We start from the raw sequence: 21232 nt of genomic DNA on the forward strand, positions 1-21232 counted from the left end.
CACCCACTGAAGGTCAAGGCGCTTTTGGATTCAGGCAGCTCCTGTAATTTCATGAGTAAGGAGTTTGCAGCTGAGCACCAGATACAGACCATCCCTTTAAGTAACCCCTTGCAGGTGACTACGATTGACGGCAGAGAGCTGTTGGGGGGAGAAGTTAGCCAACAGACTGTCCCGATGATAATGAGAGTGGCAAGGCACACCGAACAGATAGCGTTTAATGTGGCCATCCTGGGAGGAGCGCCCATCATTTTGGGGATGAGCTGGCTGGCGCTACACGATCCGCTAGTGGGCTGGCATCAGAGGGTGGTCTCCTTTGGGTCAGCGCATTGCCTAGAACACTGCAAGGAGGGGAAGGTCTCGGGAGGAGACAGAGTCACCCTAGCGGGGATGGAAGTGATGGGCAAAGGGAAGGTGCCCCCGCAATACGCAGATCTGAGCAACGTATTCAGCGAAAGGGAAGCAGACAAACTGCCACCGCATAGACCCTTTGACTGTCAAATCAACCTACTCCCAGGGGCCCAACTCCCAGTAGGCAAGCTGTACGCCATGTCAGACAGGGAGATGCAGGAGCTGAGGGAGTTCATTGACAAAAACTTGAAGCGAGGTTTCATCAGAGAGTCCCGAGCGGTGGGGGGCAGCCCAGTGTTTTTTGTGGACAAAAAGAACACAGACAAACCGAGACTGGTGTGTGACTTCAGGGCCCTCAATGCAGTGTCGGAGCCCCTGGCTTTCCCTATGCCCCGAATTGACGACATTTTGACCAGAGTAAGGAAGGGAAAGATTTTTACAAAACTGGACCTGCGGGGGGCGTACAATCTGATACGCATAAGGAAGGGAGATGAATGGAAGACCACCATGTTTACCCCTTTGGGAGCCTTTGAATACCTCGTTATGCCCTTCGGTCTACAAGGGGGCTCCGCCTGTTTTCAAGCTTTTATAAACCACGTTCTGGGACCTTTGCTCTACAAGAACTGTGTGGCCTTTTTAGACGACGTGTTGGTGTATTCGGAAGATGAGGAACAGCATGTGAGGGACGTTCGAGAAGTGTTGGGCAGGCTGCAAGCCAACCAGCTGTGGGTGAAACTGGAGAAGTGCCAGTTTCATACCAAGGAGGTGGAATTCCTGGGGTACCGCTTGTCAGACAAGGGATTGGCCATGGATCCAGGCAAGGTTCAAGCGGTACTGGAATGGAAGACACCGAAGACCAAGAAGGACGTGCAAAGATTCTTGGGGTTTGGGAACTTTTATCGGAAGTTCATCAAGAACTTTGCCCACTTGACGGCGCCCATCACCGACTGCCTCAGCAGCAAGAAGAAATTTGTTTGGACGGTGGAGGCGGATCGAGCCTTTGAAGAACTGAAAAGGGCTTTCGCCTCGGAAGAACAACTTCTGCATGTGGATTTACAAAAACCCATGAGAGTGGAAACAGATGCATCCGACCGGGCTATAGGGGCGGTCCTTCTTCAACCGGGGAGGAGTGCGTCGGAGTGGAGACCGTGTGCATTCTTCTCGCGGAAACTGAATAAGTCCGAGAGGAATTACACGGTGTATGACAGGGAACTACTTGCCATTCACGAAGCATTCCGGAGGTGGAGACATTTATTAATTGGGGCACAACACAAGGTGCAAGTGTGCACCGACCACAAAAATTTAGAGTATTGGAGAACAGCTCGAGTGCTCAACCAACGACAAGTGAGATGGGCACAGGAATTCTCCAAATTTAACTTTGAGATTTGTTATGTGCCAGGCCCAGAAAACGTCAGGGCGGATGCGCTCTCTCGCAAACCAGAATATTGGGAAGGGGAGGAGGTGATCGAAGAGAGACATGTCATCCCGGAGGACCGCTGGGTGTGTGGGGCGGCGCTGGTGGGGCAACGGGAACTGGTGGAGGAAACGGAAAATGATGAATATGCCCAGGATAAGCAAGGTTTAGGAGGGAGTATTTCGGCACCACCGATGAGGAAGAGGAAATGGAAGGGTTCGCGGAGTCGGAGTTGGAAGATGGAGTGGACTCTGATGACGAAGAGTACCTAGAGAGTAGGAACAGCAACAAGTGGAAGGAAGTGTTCGCGACGTCGGAAGATGAGGGAGGTTCTTTCAGGGGTTTTACCTCCTCACCGCCAGTAGGAGAGGAGACGGGAGGGGGTGAAGGGGGCCCTGGAGGGGAGGTGGATGTCAGGGAACTGACATCTAAAGCGCCGCAGGTGCAAAGGCTCCCTGAGGTTGAGAGAGCAGTAGCAGCGGAAGAGGGAACCAGTAGAGGGCGAGCAAGAACTCCAAGGGAAAGTGAGTCGGAGGGATGGCTCAGAGACGCTTCAAGTGAAACCAGTGGGGAGGTCTCAGGACCTCCTATAGGGACACCCACACCTCGACGGAAACTGTCACGCCGAGAGGCCAGACGACGTGTTTCCGTTAAGGAGCTTTTATGTTGGAAACGTTTCCGAAAGCAGCCACTTTCGGATTCTACTAGTGATTGACGCAGCCATGCTGGAGGGGCTCCGTCACAGGCAGAGGTTTGAAAACCTGATCAAACTCTGAGGGACTTGCATTTTACGCACAAGCAGCTCATCGTCCCATCACATCTGAGTACACCAGGACGTCATCTAAGAACGCCACACAGTTCTTGTAAAGCAATGGCCCCAGGACGTGATTCATGAATGATTGAAAGCAGGCGGAGCCCCCTTGTAATCCAAAAGGCATAACTAGGTACTCAAACGCCCCCAAGGGGGTGAACATAGTGGTTTTCCACTCATCCCCCTTCCTCACACGTATCAAGTTATATGCCCCCCTAAGGTCCAGCTTGGTAAAAATCTTCCCTTTTCTCACCCGTGTCAGAATGTCATCAATTCTGGGCATAGGGAAAGTCACTGGTTCTGACACAGCATTTAGGGCCCTGAAATCACACACAAGCCTGGGTTTGCCCGTGTTTTTTTTGTCCACAAAGAACACTGGGCTGCCCCCCACCGCTCGTGACTCTCTGATGAAACCTCGCTTGAGGTTCTTGTCAATGAACTCCCTTAACTCCTGCATCTCACGGTCTGACATGGCATACAGCTTGCCCACTGGCAATTGTGCTCCTGGGAGTAAGGTGATTTGACAGTCAAAGGGTCTGTGCGGGGGCAGTTTATCTGCTTCCTTTTCACTGAAGACGTCAATCAAATCAGCGTATTGTGGTGGCACCTTCCCCTTGTCAGTCACTTCCATCCCTGCTAGAGTGGCTCTGGCCCCTGCCTGACCCTCTCCCTCCTTGCAGTGTTCTAGGCAATGTGCTGAACCAAAGGAAACCACCCTCTGATGCCAGCCTACTAGCGGATCGTGTAGTGCCAGCCAGCTCATTCCCAGAATGATGGGAGCTCCTCCCAAGGTGGCTACATTAAACGCTATCAGTTCTGTGTGTCTTGCCACCCTCATAATCATTGGTACAGTCTGTTGGCTCACTTCTCCCCCCAACAGTTCCCTCCCATCAATCGTGGCTACTTGCAAAGGCTTACTTAATGGGAGAGTTTGTATCTGGTGTTCAGCAGCAAACTCCTTACTCATGAAATTACAGGAGCTGCCTGAATCCAATAGCGCTTTTATCTTTAGTGGGTGTCCGTTTGACAGTTCCAGCAACACCTCTATCACAAGCGCTGGTCTTGGAGGTTCCGGCGTGGGCACATTCACTACTCCCTGGCCTGGCTGCTGTGCCCTGATGTTGGCAACCAGGCGTTGGCTTTTACTTGCTCCTCTATTTCTCCTTCCTCCTTTCCCCCAACAGTTCCCGCCATGCCCTGCCATTCCTTCCTTTGCGGACAAACTCTGGCAAAGTGCCCTGGCTGTTGGCAGAGATAACATCTCTTGGCGCTCTTTCCCTCCTTCTTCCGCCCTTCACTGGTGTTTGAAACTGCGCGCGCGCGCGCTGTTCCCAGTTCCATCGGCTCTGCGGGCGGGAAAGACTGCTCCGGAATCTCTGGAATGCGGAAGTCCTTCCAACGTTCCCCCTTTCCTTCCCGCTTTTCCAAAGCTCTTGCTTCTTGGCGCGCTCCTATGGACAGTGCAGATTTAGTCAGCTGATCCATAGACTCCGCCCTGGGCGCCCGGGAAAGTTCATCTTTCACGGTCGGAGAGAGCCCTTCTTCAAATAACATTTGAATAGGTTCACTTGCTAGATCCCACCCCAGTCTATGAATAAGCATAGTGAACTCAGTCCAGTACTCACGTACAGATCGGCTCCCCTGTTTGCACCCCATCAACTGCCTCCGCACCACCCCCTGCTCAATCTCGCTGGAAAACATCAAGTCCATGGCGCGAAAAAACTTCCTCGTGTCCTTTAAGATATCATTATTGGCTGCCATCAGGGGTCGAACCCAGTCCCTCGCCCCTCCCTCTAGATGGCTAATTACGTACGCCACTCTAGAGTTCTCATCGGTGAAGTCATCAAACAGTAGATTGAGAGCATATTGCATCTCCGTTCTAAAGGCTTGATAGTTCCTGGGATCCCCCCCAAATCTCTGCACCAATCCAGGCACCTTTCTGGCAAGTGGGGCGGTTTTCCCCTTATCCGCATCTTGAGCCCTCCTCTCCTCAAGCCTCGCCGTTTGCAGCGCGAGCTGGACCTCCATCGCCCTGTACCTTTCCTCCAGGCTTGGACCTGCTCCAGCTCCAGCTCCTGTGGTTCCGGCTGGTTCGCTCATGATGCCCTCTGCTTGCACAAGCTGCTTTCAAAGACTGTCAGATTGCTATGATGGGATAATGAGCTGCTTGTGCGTAAAAGCTTGATCCCTCTGGTGTTTGGCTGGTCAACCAAACCGAGGCACTAACGGAGCCTCCCAAGGCGTGACTCCGTTAGTCGCTGGTAGAATCTGACAGTGGGCGTCTACGAAATTTACGCCAGCATAAAAGTTGTTTCACGGACATGCGCCTTCGTGACTCTCTGCGTGACAGCTTCCGGCGAAGGGTGGGAGTTGCCAACGGGGGTCTTGTTACCTCTGCACTATTCTCACTAGAAGTATCCCAGAGCCCTCCCTCCTCCGACTCCCCTTCTGCCGGAGCTTCTGCTCTCCCCCTGCTGGTTCCCTCCTCCGCTGCAGAATCTCTCCGAGTCTGCTGGAGCCTCTGCACCATCTCTCTTTCCGATGGCAGTTCCCTGACAGAACTATTTGCAAAAACTCAAAGCCAGTCAGCTGGGGAACCCACAAGAAGAGATGTTTCCAACAGCTATCACAACAAGCATTGCTTACCATTTGTTCTGGCACCTGGAAGTGAGGGTAGGTTGGTGACATGTTAAATAAGTGCATTGGTGGTTCCTGATTACAGGGCTGGCTAACCTTCCGCAAACCTCCAGATGTTGATGGACCCCCAACTCCCATCAGCCTCACCCAGCCAGTGGCCAGGGATGATGGGAGTTTGAGATCAACAACATCTGGAAGACCACAGGTTGCTCACCAAACTTGGCCCTCCAGCTGTTTTGGGACTACAACTCCCATCATCCCTAGCTAACAGGACCAGTGGTCAGGGATGATGGGAACTGTAGTCCCAAAACAGCTGGAGGGCCAAGTTTGGCCATACCTGCCTTATGGATTCAAATTGATGGCTTGTACCCTAGGAGACCACCTCTGTTCCACCTAAACATTGAAGGTCTATTTATACCACCTGTGTATCTGATCTCTTGCTCCTTGAATAAATGACAGGATAGAAATGTAGGCCAAAATATCTGAAAACAGAGAAAGTAGGCGACCCCTTCCTTTCACTTTTTAATCCTTTATGTCTGCCCGGTACCCACTGTGGTAGGTGGTCTGGGTAAATCTCCAGAGAAGACAAAAGTATAGAATCATAGAAATGTAGTCCAACCCCCTTCAATGGAGGAATAGAACAGTCCCCCCACAATCCACTCTGGTGGTTTTGTAAGTGTGTTGTGTTTTATGAACATGACCTGGGTCTTTTCCGAAAAGCCCAAGGGCCCCCACAGATGCCATACCTCTTGGTGACTTGTACGAATAGGCCTCTAACTCCACCTCATGGAGCGGGAAGGGGCTTTTGGCTGGCACCACAGGGCGGAACATGTAGCTGTCGTTGGGTAAGGAGTGCATCCTGGCCACTGAGATCTTGCGGACGGTCAGGAGGTTCTGGGGTTCACCAATGCCAGCAGCCATTTCCTGGAGATCAGCAAGAGAGGAAAGAACTGAGAGGTAGGGGAAAGACTGAGAAAGCCTAGATCTCAAACCTGGACAACTGATCCTCTGACTATGAATGAATTTGCACAATGAGCTGGGCTGAGTTTGATACTCTACATATGTAGCATGCTACACGACCCAATGGTGCCAGTTGTGGGTGGGAGTTTCACACTGGGTGTGTGGTGGCACACACACAGCACACACCCAATGTGAGACCCACCCAGAACTGCCACAACTGGGTCATATGGGATGCTATGCACAGTTACAAGCATCTTGTGATCACAATGCCTGTTTTAGTGCAACCCTTTATCCAAAGGAACCCGCCAGTTTCGACCTGTGAAATGGTTATCTATCTCCTCCTGATCTCCTTAAAATCCCCACCAGACTGTCCCTGCCGTTTCTCTTTGATTCTACTCCCTCTTCTCGTCTCTGTGAAACCATCTTCCCACTCTGACTTCTCCACACTATACTCGTATACCAAATTATTTGCCTCCCGACCCAACCCAACCCTGTCCTCTCTTTCATTGCCACCTGATTTCAGACTCTTCTTCTTCCAGATGTTGCTGAACTACAAGTCCCACCACCCCTGACACATTGGCCATGCATGCTGGGACTTATGAGCATGGACGCCCAGAAACATCTGGAGGGGCAAAGCTTCTCCACACCTGGCGCAAAGCTTCCTATGGCCTTGCTCCCACCCCATTGCCATTCCTCATTTACGCGAGCTTCTCTCCTCCAACTCTACCACCACCAACCCACCCGAGAGTCTCTTGTTCTCTTAAATCAGTGGTTCTCCAGGGGTGTAGCATGCCACAATGGTGTGGCAGGAGAGGATGGCAAATGTGATAGGAAGATTCAAGGACAAAGAAGTATTTAAATAGTTCACTGTAGTGTAGTATCAAGAGCAGAAACCAGAAAGACTTCTTTGTGTTGATGAGAGTTAGTTTGTCTCAAATAAGACCTAATATAATTGAGATTACCTTTCAAAAGCAAGCTCACACCTCTCGTTGAGTCTGTATACATATGTCATGTACATATGCAAGAGGCTGGTTCATATTTTGGGTATGATTCATGTTCTTATGTGGCAGCATTGTTTTATGTTTCCTGGGTGTCCTACAATCGTATTAAAGTAGTTGTGCTCTGTGTTGTAAGTCTACCACTGCTAGCAGTTATTTCTTTTTGTTTTCCAATGTATTCCTTATCAATAAAAAATTTGGTGTGGCAGGAGCGGATTTTCCTATGGAAAGTAGGAGAAAAAAGTTTGAGAACCACTGTCTCAAATGATCTGCTCATCTTCCCTTGTTGACCCTTCGGCCTGGAACTCCCTTCAGGATCCTCTGCCAGATCTTCAAAACGACCCCAGCATTTATTCCTTGCTGCCCCTCATCCTGAAATATTCTCCCAGATCCTCAGATCCCTCCCAGGTCTCTTAAATGAGGCCACACATTTAACCCCAAAACCCACAGAGCCTCCTGATCCCTCAAATGACTTTGCTCTTTGCTTTTCCCCCCTTCCCATGACCTCCCAAAATCACTGCAAGGAGTGACTTATCCTTGCTTTCTTCTAAATCCTTCGTCTAAGTCCACTTTTCCTGTGAACTTTTTGCTTAACCCCTCATCGTTCCGCCTCATCTGCAACAGTTCCTTCCTCTGAGAAATTCTAAAGCCAGAAAGCAATTTCAATAGGTTCCACATATCCCTAAATCGATATTTCCTCCCACCCTGGAGTGTTCAAAATGCTGAATGCACATTATCTGAGAAAATGCCGTTCTCATTCGCTTCACAAATCTCCGAGGAGAGACCCTGCCATATGGCGTCTCCCTCCATAAGCTGAATTGTCTGCCATGCTTTTCCCACAGAGCAAATTTGCCCCGTGAAGAAGAAAACCCGACACCTTCGCCCCCACATCCAGAAATCCCGACAGAACAGATTTCCCCACAGTGCCAGAGGACGCCACGAAACAGAGCGCTTCCACAGAACAGACATCCACAGCAGCGCCATGTGTTTGGTTTTAGATGGTTGCGCTTCTTTACGAGAATCATGCCTCTGACGTAGCCACAGCGGAATAAATAAGGCGGGAGCTAGATGCGGCGATGCAAGATGGCACACTTGTAGAGAGAATGGACAGTTGTGACTGTGGGGGTGGGAAACAGGAGGAGAGACTTGCCGGCAGCCATTTTGAAAGGCCTACTATTGCTCTTTTCTGCCCATAGAGAAAAATGGTAATTGTGGCAGCAGGCATGGGAAACAGGAGAAGAGACTTGCTGGCAGCCATTTTGAAAGGCCTACTATTGCTCTTTTCTACCCATAGAGAAAAATGGTAATTGTGGCAGCAGGCATGGGAAACAGGAGAAGAGACTTGCTGGCAGCCATTTTGAAAGGTCTGCTATCACTCCTTTCTGCCTCTTCAAAAGGGCTTCCCAAACATTTCAAGCGGTTGATGGAGGCCCATCCCATCCTCAGTTTTCATTACATTCCTCTCAGGAATGCAATAGAAGCCGTGGAATTCAATTCCACATGAGACTGGGCAGGCCCATCCGTCGCTATTCTTAAACAGACCTTGAATCCCCACTTCTTCTCTTATGTCCTGCAGACACTAATGCAAAATGATGTTGCGGATTGACTTTGTACGTTTTTGAATGTTTTTGCCTTGGTTCTTGGTAGCTGCGGATTGTTGTGAGGCAAATATTTTAATGGCTCTATGTCACATTGGGGGAATTGCGTTTTAAATATGCTTGTAAGGTGGTTCTCAAAAAACAAGATTATGAATTTATGAAATGAGAATTAAAAAAGCACATTTATCATCTTCAGTTCTTTCTCTGCAAATTTGTTCTGTCTCTCAAATTCACGGCTGGTGTGACTAGTTCCCTCCTAACAATTCCATGGTCACATCCAAACCATACATGCAAAGCCCATGGTTTACCTAAGAGAGTCTTGGGAACTGCAGTTTACCCCTCACTGAGCTATAATTCCCAGCACCCTCAACAAACTACAGTTCCCAGGGTTCTTGGAGGGAGAAGCATGTGATTTAAATGTATTTTGGGGATGTGATCCATGTGACAAATGCCTGAAAAGAGGAGGGAGAGGGCTTGCTCTGCCTTTAGGCAAGGTGAGGTATTAATGGAGTCCCATTTGAGGGCAGCAAATACTCAAATTATGTAGTTTATTTTGCTACCACAGAGGAAACTATTCGCAGTTTCCCTTTGGGCAGCAAGAGGCCACTGTCCAATGAAATGGATAGGCAATAGGTTCAGGGTAGAGAAAAGGTTAAAGATATCCATACAGTTCATAATTTAGTGACAAACATAGGAAACTCTATTATACTAAGTCAGATCATGTATCCAGCTACCCCAATAATGTCTATTTCAGGGACAGTCAAACTGGTGCCATCCATATATTAACAACAACCCCCATCAGCTCTAGCCAGGCTGGCCGATGGTCAGGAATTATGGGAGTTGTAGTCCAAAACATCTGAAAGACACTGTATTGGCTATCCCTGGTGTCCCTCCTCCTTGACTGATAGCTCCCTAGGGTCTGAGGCAGAGAAGGGTTTTCCCCACTACAAGCAACTTTTTTAAAAAAGGAGATGTCGAGAACATAACCGGGGGATTTCTGCATGCAAAACATGTGACCTGCTGCTGAGCTGCGGAACTCATTGCCACAAGATTAATGAAGACCATTTTTTAAAGATTAAATATAGTATTGCACTGCTAAAATCACACCCCAGCTATACGTTTAAAGCATATTGTTACCCTCCAATAATCTTGGGAACTGTAATTCATTAAGGATCCTGGGAACTGTAGCTCTGTGAGGGACAAGCTATAGTTCCCAGGATCCTTTGGGTGCAGCCACGTGCTTTAAATGTAAGGTGTGCTTCTGACCTGCTTTATCTTTTCTTAACTTCACTTTGATTGTTACCCTGACACAGGGTAATTTTTTTTAAAAAATTATAATTTATTTTTTTAATTAAAAGAAGCTTTAAAATAAACTCTCCCCTCTTTCTGCACGCTAAAAGCAGGTTTTTATTTCTGATTTTCAAATCTCTCTTGGCTTAACAGGATAATTCCATCCCTGCTTCCTCTACAAAGTTAATAAGCTGTTTGCCCAGGGATTCAGCCTGGTTGCCTGTCCATAGCATTCTGGTGGTCTCAGGACACAGATGACAATTTTTGCTTGTCACTCAGCCAATATCCTGTCCATTCTCTCTCTCTCTCTCTCTCTCAGCTAATCAAGACTTGCATTCCAGATGGTCAAGGCTCAAGGAGACCAGAGAGAGGCTTGCCTCAAAGCAAACCTTCTTTGCTCTTCCTCAAAAAATTGTGTATGTGTGGGTGTGTTATAGTCTGGTATTAAAAGGAGAGAAATAGAAGGTTTTCTTTTGGTCCTGCCAACTGCATGTCTTGATGAGAGAAAGTTGTGAGAGCAGACAGCTCGAGAGAGATGAATGGATCTGTCAGTTCCATTTTCTCATTTTTTCCAATCCCAATTTTGCCCACCTAACTGCTGCACACATTTGCAATGCTTTTTTTTCTTTTAACTGCACAAAAATGCGTAGGCACCACACAAATTTCTCCTAATATACACATTTCTGTATGTAGCTGTGCCTAAGAAATCATTTTCCCCCCAAGCAATGTTCCTCTGTGAAACGCATTTGTGTAAGATATTTCCACTAATATAGGCTATTTTATTTTGGTACACGTTCTTCGGTTGGAGAACTGCACTGCAAATTTCAGAGAAGTGAGAATTTCAAAGTGGAGTTGCTTTGGGAAGGGCGAATTTGGTAGGTTCATGCCCTACCCAATGGCCAGTGCCAGTGGTTATTTGCCATTCATGGGTGATGGAGGGGCTGCCTGGTCCCAGATCTAGTGCAATCCAACACTCAACTTCTTGGCTGCTCTCCAGGTTCTTAGGAGATCTCTTGAGAGGGTGGATTGACAACTGAAGAAGTAAACTGGTAGCAAGCTCTTATCGAGGCCTGGGCAACGGCAACCAACATTTCCAAGAGGTTGAAGAACCTCAAACCAGGTGCCAGGTTTGAGGGAACCCTGGGAAAGTTCTCTCTGGACCAATCACTGCATCCCGAACAATCTCCCCCACCCCCCGTGAGCATGCAAGGAAGCAGGGGCAGTAATAAGGACTAGACACTTGACGTGGATATGCTGGCGTAAATTGATGTTTGATCTGATCCACCTTGGGTCTCCAAGGTGTTTCAGAGACCAGAGGAGGGGACTGCAGAATTAATCCATCGAGTTGTTTTTTCTGGAGAACAGACAAGCCCTCTGTTTGGCACTGAGGACCCCTACATAGGTGTCTTGCCTGAGGGTTTGCAAAAACCTTGAGTTGCTTCTGTGTGTGTGTGTGTGTGTGTGTGTGAGAGAGAGAGAGAGAGAGAGAGAGAGAGAGAGAGAGAGAGAGAGAGAAATAGAGAGATGGAATTTTGTACATAAGAGGTTCCACACTTTCTGCTGCTGTGTGTGACTACCTATGACAAGGAATTGGGGTTCTAGATCAGGGGTCAGCAAACTTTTTCAGCAGGGGGCCGGTCCACTGTCCCTCAGACCTTGTGGGAGGCTGGACTAGATTTTGAAAAAAAATTGAATGAATTTCTATGCCTCACAAATAACCCAGAGGTGCATTTTAAAGAAAAGGACACATTCTACTCATGTAAAAACACACTGATTCCCGGACAGCCCGTGGGCCGGATTTAGAAGGCAATTGGGCTGGATCCGGCCCCCAGGACTTAGTTTGCCTACCTATGTTCTAGATCATATAGAAGAGGTGACGAACCTTTTAAATGATACTTAGAGCAAGCAGCAAACCTACATAAAGGGAATGGCTGAAATATTTAGGCTGTACGGGTGGTTCATAAAATTGCAATATGTTATTTGTCATACTAGAACCACTAACGGGAGCCCAATAGCATTGATGGGCAACAGGTACAGGGCAGACAAAATGAAGTACATCTTCGGACAGTGCATAATTAAATTATGGAAGTCATTACTGCAAAATTAGTAATGGCTATTGGCTTGGATGGCTTTTTTTGGGGGGGGGGAGTCACAGGGGAGAGATCTGTCACAGGCAGATTAGCCATGGTTGCCAAATGTTTTGGAGCTTGTCTTCTTTTGATTGTTAGATCCTTGGGGTGACCATCGCCTGTGCGCCCTGCTTGCAAAGCAGGGATCTGGAGGGCGGTGAGTTGGGCCAAGTGACTAGCTTGCTATCTTGCCCCTCCCTTACTGAATCACTGTGAATTCTTTTTTTTTAATCAAATCACATACTAGAAATTAAAATCGGGCTGCAGTTCAAAACATGCTTGGTGAAAACATTTAACTCCCATAAAAACCCCAGTAAGACTGACTTCATAGAAAATATGATTACTATGAGAAGCTTTAATGCAAATATGCCATTGTTTCTCTTTCACTGGTCTTGAAAGACCTACACTGGCACCCAGTACGTTTCCAAGCACAATTCAAAGTGTTGGTGCTGACCTTGAAAGCCCTAAACGGCCTTAGTCCAGTATACTTGAAGGAGCGTCTCCACCCCCATCGTTCTGCCCGGACACGGAGGTCCAGCTCTGAGGACCTTCTGGCAGTTCCCTCACTGTGAGAAGTGAAGTTACAGGGAACCAGGCAGAGGGCCTTCTCGGTGGTGGCACCTGCCCTGCAGAACACCCTTCCATCATATGTCAAGGAAATTAACAACTATCTGACATTTAGAAGACATCTGAAGGCAGCCCTTTTTTAGAGAAGTTTTTAATGACTGATGTTTTATCGTGTTTTTAATCTTTTGTTGGAAGCCTCCCAGAGTGGTTGGGGAAACCCAGCCAGATGGGCGGGGTACAAATAATAAATTATTATTATTATTGGCTCAGGGGTCACACAACTCCATATCCTCCATTATTTCTCTGCTGAAAATAGGGACCTCCTAAGGAAAAGGGAGGGGTCGTGGGTGGCGTTGTGGGTTAAACCACACAGCCTAGGACTTGCCGATCAGAAGGTTGGCGGTTCGAATCCCCGCGACAGGGTGAGCTCCCATTGCTCGGTCCCTGCTCCTACCAACCTAGCAGTTCAAAAGCACATCAAAGTGCAAGAAGGTAAATAGGTACTGCTCTGGTGGGAAGGTAAACAGCATTTCCGTGTGTTGCTCTGGTTCGCCAGAAGCTGCTGGCCACATGACACGGAAGTTGTACACTGGCTCCCTTGGCCAATAAAGCAAGATGAGCGCCGCAACCCCAGAGTTGGCCACGATTGGACCTAACGGTCTGGGGTCCCTTTACCTTTACCTTCAAGGTAAAGTGGGTTATCCCTTTACCTTTACCTTCAAGGTAAAGTGGGTTAATCAGAAACCTAGAAAATAGGGACACTTGGAGGGTCTGCCATGGCACGCCCTAAAAAACACAAATATGCCCAGAGGCCTCAAAAGGTTGGTGACCCCTGATGTAAGATAATTCTAATGCTTTCCATAGATATTGTTTTGCCCGTGCTTAACACACAGAGATAAAGTGACTTGCCCTTCCCATACATGCCCCCTTAACAGGAGCCAATTCCGTTTCCCATCTAAGTTGTACGCAAAACTGTCATGGACGGAAGGAAGTTGGGGGGAACGATCAAGGAAAGACACGAGGCCAGCAGCGCAAACTGTTTCTAGCTGCGAAGCCACAGAGAGAGGACAATGGCGCCATCACACCACCGCTGAGCTGCACAGCACTGAAGCACGATGGGAATAAAGGAATGCAGAAGCCACAGCGAGTTCCATACAATAGTCACCTTCGCCTCTCCGCCTGGGGCATTGTGGGAGGGTGTCAGGAGATGGCGGTGAGGAGAAGTGTGGAAGGACGCGGGCTCCATCAAGAGATCCTCCCCTCCCTCCAGCAGGTCTAAGTCTGGGATGGCTAGAGAGACACTCTCACAGCTCAGAGCCTCCTTCGGGGACAAAATTAAGGAGACAAAAAGGCATCAGCAGGTGGGGAAAAGGCAGGTCCAAGCATCTGCCCCCAGAAGTTGGGGGTGGACACTTCAATGCTCTTGGGGTGGGAGGGCAACACGACTTAGTTCTCCAGGCAAGTGGCCCAGAGAGTGGAAGCCAATTTTATTGGACAGACTCCCTTCGCCATTGGTCAGGCTTCGGGGGCCAGTGGTGCCTAGTGGACAGAGCACTGGACTAAGACTGGGGAGCCCTGGGTTCAAATCCTTACTCACTGGGGGATGCCGAGCCGGTCAATCTCCCTCAGCCTAACCTACCTCACAGGGTTGTTGTGAGGACAACAGGCGAGGGGAATTGCATGCCCCTGAAATCTAACAGGGCTATCGAAAGAGCCATTAAGAGCAGGCAGATCATGTCTGCAATATGGGGCATGGTACAACGCTCTCCCACATATGAGAGTTCGTGTAATGTAGCGGTTAGGACCAGGGAGAGCTGGGCTCAAATCCCCAGAGGGTAACCTTGGGGTCACTGTCTAGCAACCTAGACTACCTCACAGGGCAGTTGGGAGATTAGACTTGATGGACAGAGGGAGCAAGGTACACAACTTCTTGGGGAGGAATGGAACTGAAAAATGGTAATGAATAAAGAAAATGAATTTCAGTGGTGCTCGCCCAGGAAAGCTTCCCAGTTGTTTGGTTATGAATGGCACCAACCTTCGCGTTTCCCATATCTTGGGTTGGTTCTGCTGGGACTCCTCAAACAAAACCCAAAAAAATTATGTAGCAGTAAAAAGCTGTGATTCCTGGGGGGAGAGGCGTCACACTGAAGTGTGACAAACACTTTTCGCTTACAGCTTCGGAAAACAGCAGCCGAAACAATTGGCCATGTCACTGACGCTGCATGGCGGGGCGGGACTGCTTGCCTCGCCTCCATCCATACATTGGTGAAGATTAGTTGAATACAACACAGTGTTCTTACAAACGACACTGCGGGGAAATGTTATTGATATAAATCTGGCATGACAACCAGGAATGGCGTCAGAGTCGCAGGTGGAAATGATCCAGTTGACTTGTGCTCCAAACCTACCCCAGGCCCAGCCTCCAACTCCCCACAGTCTCTAGAACAGCGGTTCTCAACCTGTGGGTCCCCAGATGTTGTTGAACTACAACTCCCGTCATCCCTGAGCTCTGGCCTTGCTAGCTAGGGGTGATGGGAGTTGTAGTTTAACAACATCTGGGGACCCACAGGTTGAGAAAGGCTGCTCTAGAAGGAGCTTTTAGAAATTTGCCCACTGTTCTATTTTTCGCTTTACCAGTGCAGGATGCTTCAGCAGGAGGGGCGACCCTGGCTTAGAAGTGCCCTGGCCGCCATCGGGGACTCTGACTGGAGTGTTGACCCCCCTGGACATCTCCAGCTCGATCTCGGCATCCATCTCGGCGTCCTCCTTGGCCTCCTTGTTGCTTTCCTCCAAGTGCTTCATCAGGACAGCCACCACCACGTTGACCAGGACGAACTGGGCGATGAGGACGAAGGTGACGAAGTAAACCGGGGAGATGATGGGCAGGTAGCTGAGGCAGTGCTTGTCGTCCCTGTGGCATTCCCGGAGTGTGTCCTGGGGAAAGGCAAAGACATAAGGAAATCCTGTAAGGGCAGTTTTGCTGCATCAAACCAAGGCGGGTCCCTCATATGGAAGTGAGAGCTGGACCATAAAGAAGGCTGATCGCCGAAGAATTGATGCTTTTGAATTCTGGTGCTGGAGGAGACTCTTGAGAGTCCCATGGACTGCAAGAAGATCAAACCTATCCATTCTGAAGGAAATCAGCCCTGAGTGCTCACTGGAAGGACAGATCGTGAAGCTGAGGCTCCAATACTTTGGTCACCTCATGAGAAGAGAAGACTCCCTGGAAAAGACCCTGATGCTGGGAAAGATGGAGGGCACTAGGAAAAGGGGACGACAGAGGACAAGATGGTTGGACAGTGTTCTCAAAGCTACGAGCATGAGTCTGACCAAACTGCGGGAGGCATTGGAAGACAGGAGTGCCTGGCGTGCTCTGGTCCATGGGCTCACAAAGAGTCGGACACAACTAAACCACTAAACAACAACAACAACAACAAGTGCTGGCTGGGGGTGATAGAAGTTGTAGGTCAGAACATCTGGAAGACACCTGGTTGGTGAAGACTGATAATGCCAATGTACTGGAAGAAGCGAGGATCACCAGTATCGAAGCAATGATTCTTCAACATCAACTTCATTGGACTGGTCTTGTTGTGCAATGCCTGATTATCGTCTTTCAAAGCAACTACTCTATTCCCAACCTAAAAATGGAAAGCATATTGCTGGTGATCAACAAAAGAAGTTTAAAGACTCTCTCAAGGCAAATCTTTAAAAAAAAGAAAGTAGTATAAACACCGACAACTGGGAAACACTGGCCTGCAAGAGCTCCAATTGGAGAACAGCCTTTACCAAAGGTGTCCTGGGCTTTGAAGACGCTTGAACTCAGGATGAAAGGGAGAAATGTGCTAAGAAAAACGCATGCTTGGCAAACCCGCACCATGATCAACTCCCGCCCGGAAACCTATGTCCCCACTGTGGAAGGATGTGTGGATCCAGAATCGGCCTCCACGGTCACTTACAGACCCACTTTTAAAACCGTGTTTATGGAAGACAATCTTACTCAGCTATGAGTGATCGCCAAAGAAGAAGATCAATGCAACCAGCACTCTGAACCAGGACTGAAAACTACCTGGGAGCCAATGAAATTAAATCAGGAACAATACTTCTTTCTCACCTTAGACAGAATGCCCTTCTTGTTGAAATATGAGCCATCCCATCAGTATTGGCATACCACCGGCTCTTGAAGAGACTCCGGTTTCTGCAAGCATGGCTTCCTGATCTAATTATATTAATTTCTTTTTTAGCTTCTTTAATTGCTATGCTTTTTGACCGGCTTGCTTTAACAAGCTACTAGCCATGACTGCTATGTTCTGCCTCCGCAGCTGAAGGAAGTTAGGCTTCTGAATGCCACTTGATGGAAACTGCAGAAGGGGGAAACTGTGGTCAGATCCTGCTTGGCCACATTGAGAATAGTTTACTAGACTAGATGGGCCTGATCCAGTAGGCTCTTCTTATGTTCTCACAATTATTGTAATTTTAATTTTAATTATGGATGTTGTAATGGTTATATGGGGTTGCTCGTGCGTAAGTTGCCGCCACTCCTGGCTAGGTGGCCTGGTTAAACCTTTCCTGGCTGGACAGCCCCTCACTTCGTGGCTGTTCAGTCGCTGGCAGTATCCGACAGTGGGCGTTTCTTAAACCTTTTCCAACATAAAAGCTGTTTGACGCCCAGTCTCCTCCTACTCTCCCTGCACGGAAGTCTTCTGCGCAGGGAGGGCGTGGGTAGCGGAGGACCTGTGCTCTCCCCGCTGGTCTCCAGTGAAGAGTCTCTGAGCCTGCTCTCTGCTTCCCCCATTGGCCCCCCTCCATCCCTGGTGTTGCGCTGATTTTCTTCCCCAACAGGAGACCTGCCTCTCTCCCTACTTGGCCCCTCTCCAGCATCGTCGTGGAGCCTCGCCTCCTCCTCTCGTTCCGATGGCAGTTCCCTGACAGATGTGTTTAATGTTTAATGTTTCAGTGGAATTGTTATATTGGGCACAGATTCTAAAACTGGTTTTGTACTTGTAAGTTGCTCAGAAGCCATTTTGGCACGTAAGCAGTACAGTCGTACCTTGGTTTTCGAACAGCTTAGTTCTTGAACGTTTTGGCTCCCGAATGCTGCAAATCTGGAAGTGACCGGTATGGTTTGTGAACTATTTTTGGAAGCCGAATGTCCGACGGGCCTTCCGCGGCTTCCAATTGGCTGCAGGAGTTTCCTGCAGCCAATCAGAAGCTGCGCTTTGGTTTCCAAACATTTTGGAAGTCAAATTGACTTCTGGAACCGATTCCATCCAACTTTCGAGGTATATAAATTGAGAAAAAGTGACAATGATAACTCTGATGGCTGAATCCTGTGGTGACCCTGAACCGATTCTCATGGTGATGTCAAACTGTGGTGCCCAGAAATGAACCAGCTGGGGGAAAACAACATGGAGGGCTTTCCCTTACCTTCATGATCCCATTCCAGTTGTCCCCCGTTGACACCCTGAAGAGGGTGAGGAAGGCCATGCCAAAGTTGTTGAAGGTTGCATGCCGGCTCAAGCCCTCGCAAGGGTTGTCCTCGCTGCAGTCTGCGAGGGAAAGGGAGTGAAGCCAAAACTGAGCCAGAGTGTCAGTGTTGGAACAAGTTGACCATTGCTCCACCCAGCTGTGTGGCGTTTTGAAGACAAAGGATGTGCTGGCAAAAGCTCTCTCCTCATTGCAAGCCTGGCAGACTGAGCTTGGCATTTAGGGCACCCTCTAGACTGCAGGACTGGCTTGCCTGAGCACTCCATCCCCTGTAACCCCAAAGGCCAATCCTGGCTCACTAGCTCTATAAAGTCCCAGCCACACAGAGTTTGCTTCTGAGTCTAATCAACTTGTCTCTGCTATGGGGACAAGGGAGCACAGGAAGCTGTCCTATACTGAACCAGACCCATTGCTCCATCTAGCTCAACATTGTCTACACTGATTGGCAGTGGCTGTCCATGGTTTCAGGCAGGGGGCAATCTCCAGCCTTACCTGGAGATGCCTGGGAGTGAACTGGGCATGCAAAGCAGATGTACTACCACTGAGCCATGACCACATTAATAATAATAATTTATTATTTATACCCCGCCCATCTGGCTGGGTTTCCCCAGCCACTCTGGGCGGCTTCCATCAGAATATTAAAATACAATAGTCTGTTAAACGTTAAAAGCTTCCCTAAACAGGGCTGCCTTCAGATGTTTTCTGAAAGCCTGGTATTTGTTTTTCTCTTTGACATCTGGTGGGAGGGCATTCCACAGGGCGGGTGCCACTACCGAGAAGGCCCTCTGCCTGGTTCCCTGTAACTTGGCTTCCTGCAGTGAGGGAACCACCAGAAGGCCCTCAGAGCTGGACCTCAGTGAATGATGGGAGTGGAGATGCTCCTTCAGGTATACTGGACCAAGGCTGTTTAGGGCTTTCAAGGTCAGCACCAATACTTTGAATTGTGCTCGGAAACATACTGGGAGACAGTATAGGTCTTTCAAGACCGGTGTTATGTGGTCTCGGTGGCCACTCCCTGTCACCAGTCTAGCTTCTGCATTCTGGATTAGTTGTAGTTTCTGGGTCACCTTCAAAGGTAGCCCCACATAGAGCGCATTGCAGTAGTCCAAGCGAGAGATAACTAAAGCATGCACCACTCTGGCGAGACAGTTCGTGGGCAGGTAGGGCCTCAGCCTGCGTACCAGATGGAGCTGATAAACAGCTGCCCTGGACACAGAATTGACCTGCACCTCCATGGACAGCTGTGAGTCCAGAATGATTCCTAGGCTGTGCACCTGGTCCTTCAGGGACACAGTTACCCCATTCCCTTAGGTTCCTGCTCTCTTGTTGCCGAACCTCCTGCTATCTTCCCCCACTTCCTGCCTTGGAGCCTGAGACCCCTATCTTTTTTTAAAAAAATCATTTTATTTATTCTAATGACAACAGGGACTTCAACAACACACAAGAAAACAAAAACAAAAACGCCCAACCAAACGAAATGAATCTAAGCACAGTGTACTTTCATTCACATTCTTTGAAAAAAAGGGTATTTGTCAGACTCCAGTTCCCATCAGCCCCAAGTAGGACAGCCAATGGCCAGGGATGATGGGAGTTGTGGTCCGGCAATATCTAGAGAGCCACAGGTTCCCCATCCTTGCTGTAGATCAGCTAACCTCAGCCTTGGGTCCCCAGATGTTGTTGGACTACAACTCCCATTATCCTTGACCACTGGTCCTGCTAGCTAGGGATGATGGGTGTTGTAGTCCAACAAAATCAGGGGACCCAAGGTTGAGCAAAACTACTCTAGACAGTCAGATTGCCACATCTACATAGTCAGCAAGAGCAAAATAGGGAAAATGGAGAGAGAGAGAGAGAGAGAGAGAGAGAGAGAGAGAGAGAGAGAGAGAGAGAGAGAGAGAGAGAGAGAGATAGGAAAGGAAGGGGAAATAACTCACCTAACTTTCCAAACAACTCCACTCCCAGGGCAGCATAGATGAAAAAGAGGAGCATAAAGAGCAGACCGAGATTCCCTACCTGGAAGAGAAGACAGTTAAAGAAGGATCAGGCAAGTGGTGTGTGTGTGTGTGTGCAAGTAGAGAGGAACCATTGCATATCAAAGGCCAGTCTTTCTGGTGTTTCTGTCTCTTGGTCACACTGAACTTTCTGCTCCCGCACACAGTAGTTATGAAGAAAGGAAACCCTCTTTCCAAACCAGACTGGGACTGCATGCAGTCAACCTGTTAAGTTGTGGGTGAACATATCAGACGACACAGCGATTCTTCAAACAGCTCTTGTTTATTCACAGACCAGAACTGAACTGAACTGAACTGAAGGGTTCAGCCAGCCTGCTTATATAGAGCTCCACTAGAATGCAACAGTAACCATTTTCTGTAACTATCCAATCACTGAACGTCACTTTCAATCCCTTATTTGCATATGTGGACCTGAGTGAAAACTATCTACAGTATCCCCCTGCTGGCCCAGGGTGAGAACTTCAGTACATAACACAATCTCTCCTCCACCCTTTTCATGCCCTTTCTGGTTCTGGGAGACAAGCGGGGAGGGGAACTTGTCACAGCAGGGGGGGGAGACACTTGTGACTCTTCACCAGCCTGACTCATCTCTGCCTCTTGGTCTCTTGCCCTCCTGCTTCAGCTTCTGCCTCTGATTCTGGACTTCTCTCCGCCACAGACTCTCCCATCTCACTAAGCCCTGTTACCTCTCCAGCTTCTGACACTTCCTCCTTTCAGTCTGCCCCCTCTTCTCCCTCTGACCACTCATTGTTGTCCCTCCACCACTCCCCAGGCTCTGAGCCTTCTTCCCTTGGTGTTTCCCCAGCTGGTTCTTCCCACTACTCCTCTACGTCCAACCAGTCCATGACATCCTGGCATTTTTTACGCCCTCCTTGCAAAGGATGCCAGCTGCATGGGATCAACTGCTCTCATGTGGGTTCCTACTGCAGATGTGAGACCGTAACAGGTCAAAGAGGCTCCCAGGTTGCTGGATGCATGTGCAAA

The 21232-nt window shown here is 48.8% G+C and overlaps 1 protein-coding gene across 3 annotated transcripts in view; it reads right to left on the minus strand.

The window, feature by feature from the left end:
- The window catches only part of CACNA1H (calcium voltage-gated channel subunit alpha1 H), a 389727-nt gene that overhangs the window by 9133 nt on the left and 359362 nt on the right, over positions 1 to 21232 (minus strand). For 2 of the 3 annotated variants that reach the window (XM_081889027.1, XM_081889026.1), the window contains exons 30-34: positions 20171 to 20249; positions 18177 to 18298; positions 15387 to 15686; positions 13918 to 14073; positions 5957 to 6134 (exon numbers count right to left, since the gene is read on the minus strand). In XM_081889027.1, coding sequence (XP_081745153.1) covers positions 5957 to 6134; positions 13918 to 14073; positions 15387 to 15686; positions 18177 to 18298; positions 20171 to 20249 — 835 coding nt within the window. The remainder of the gene's footprint in view (positions 1 to 5956; positions 6135 to 13917; positions 14074 to 15386; positions 15687 to 18176; positions 18299 to 20170; positions 20250 to 21232) is intronic. The other variant, XM_081889028.1, reaches the window with a different exon arrangement.

This window comes from Podarcis melisellensis (assembly GCF_964234715.1).
Source record: "Podarcis melisellensis genome assembly, chromosome: 14".
In the NCBI taxonomy this organism is placed as follows: domain Eukaryota; kingdom Metazoa; phylum Chordata; class Lepidosauria; order Squamata; family Lacertidae; genus Podarcis; species Podarcis melisellensis.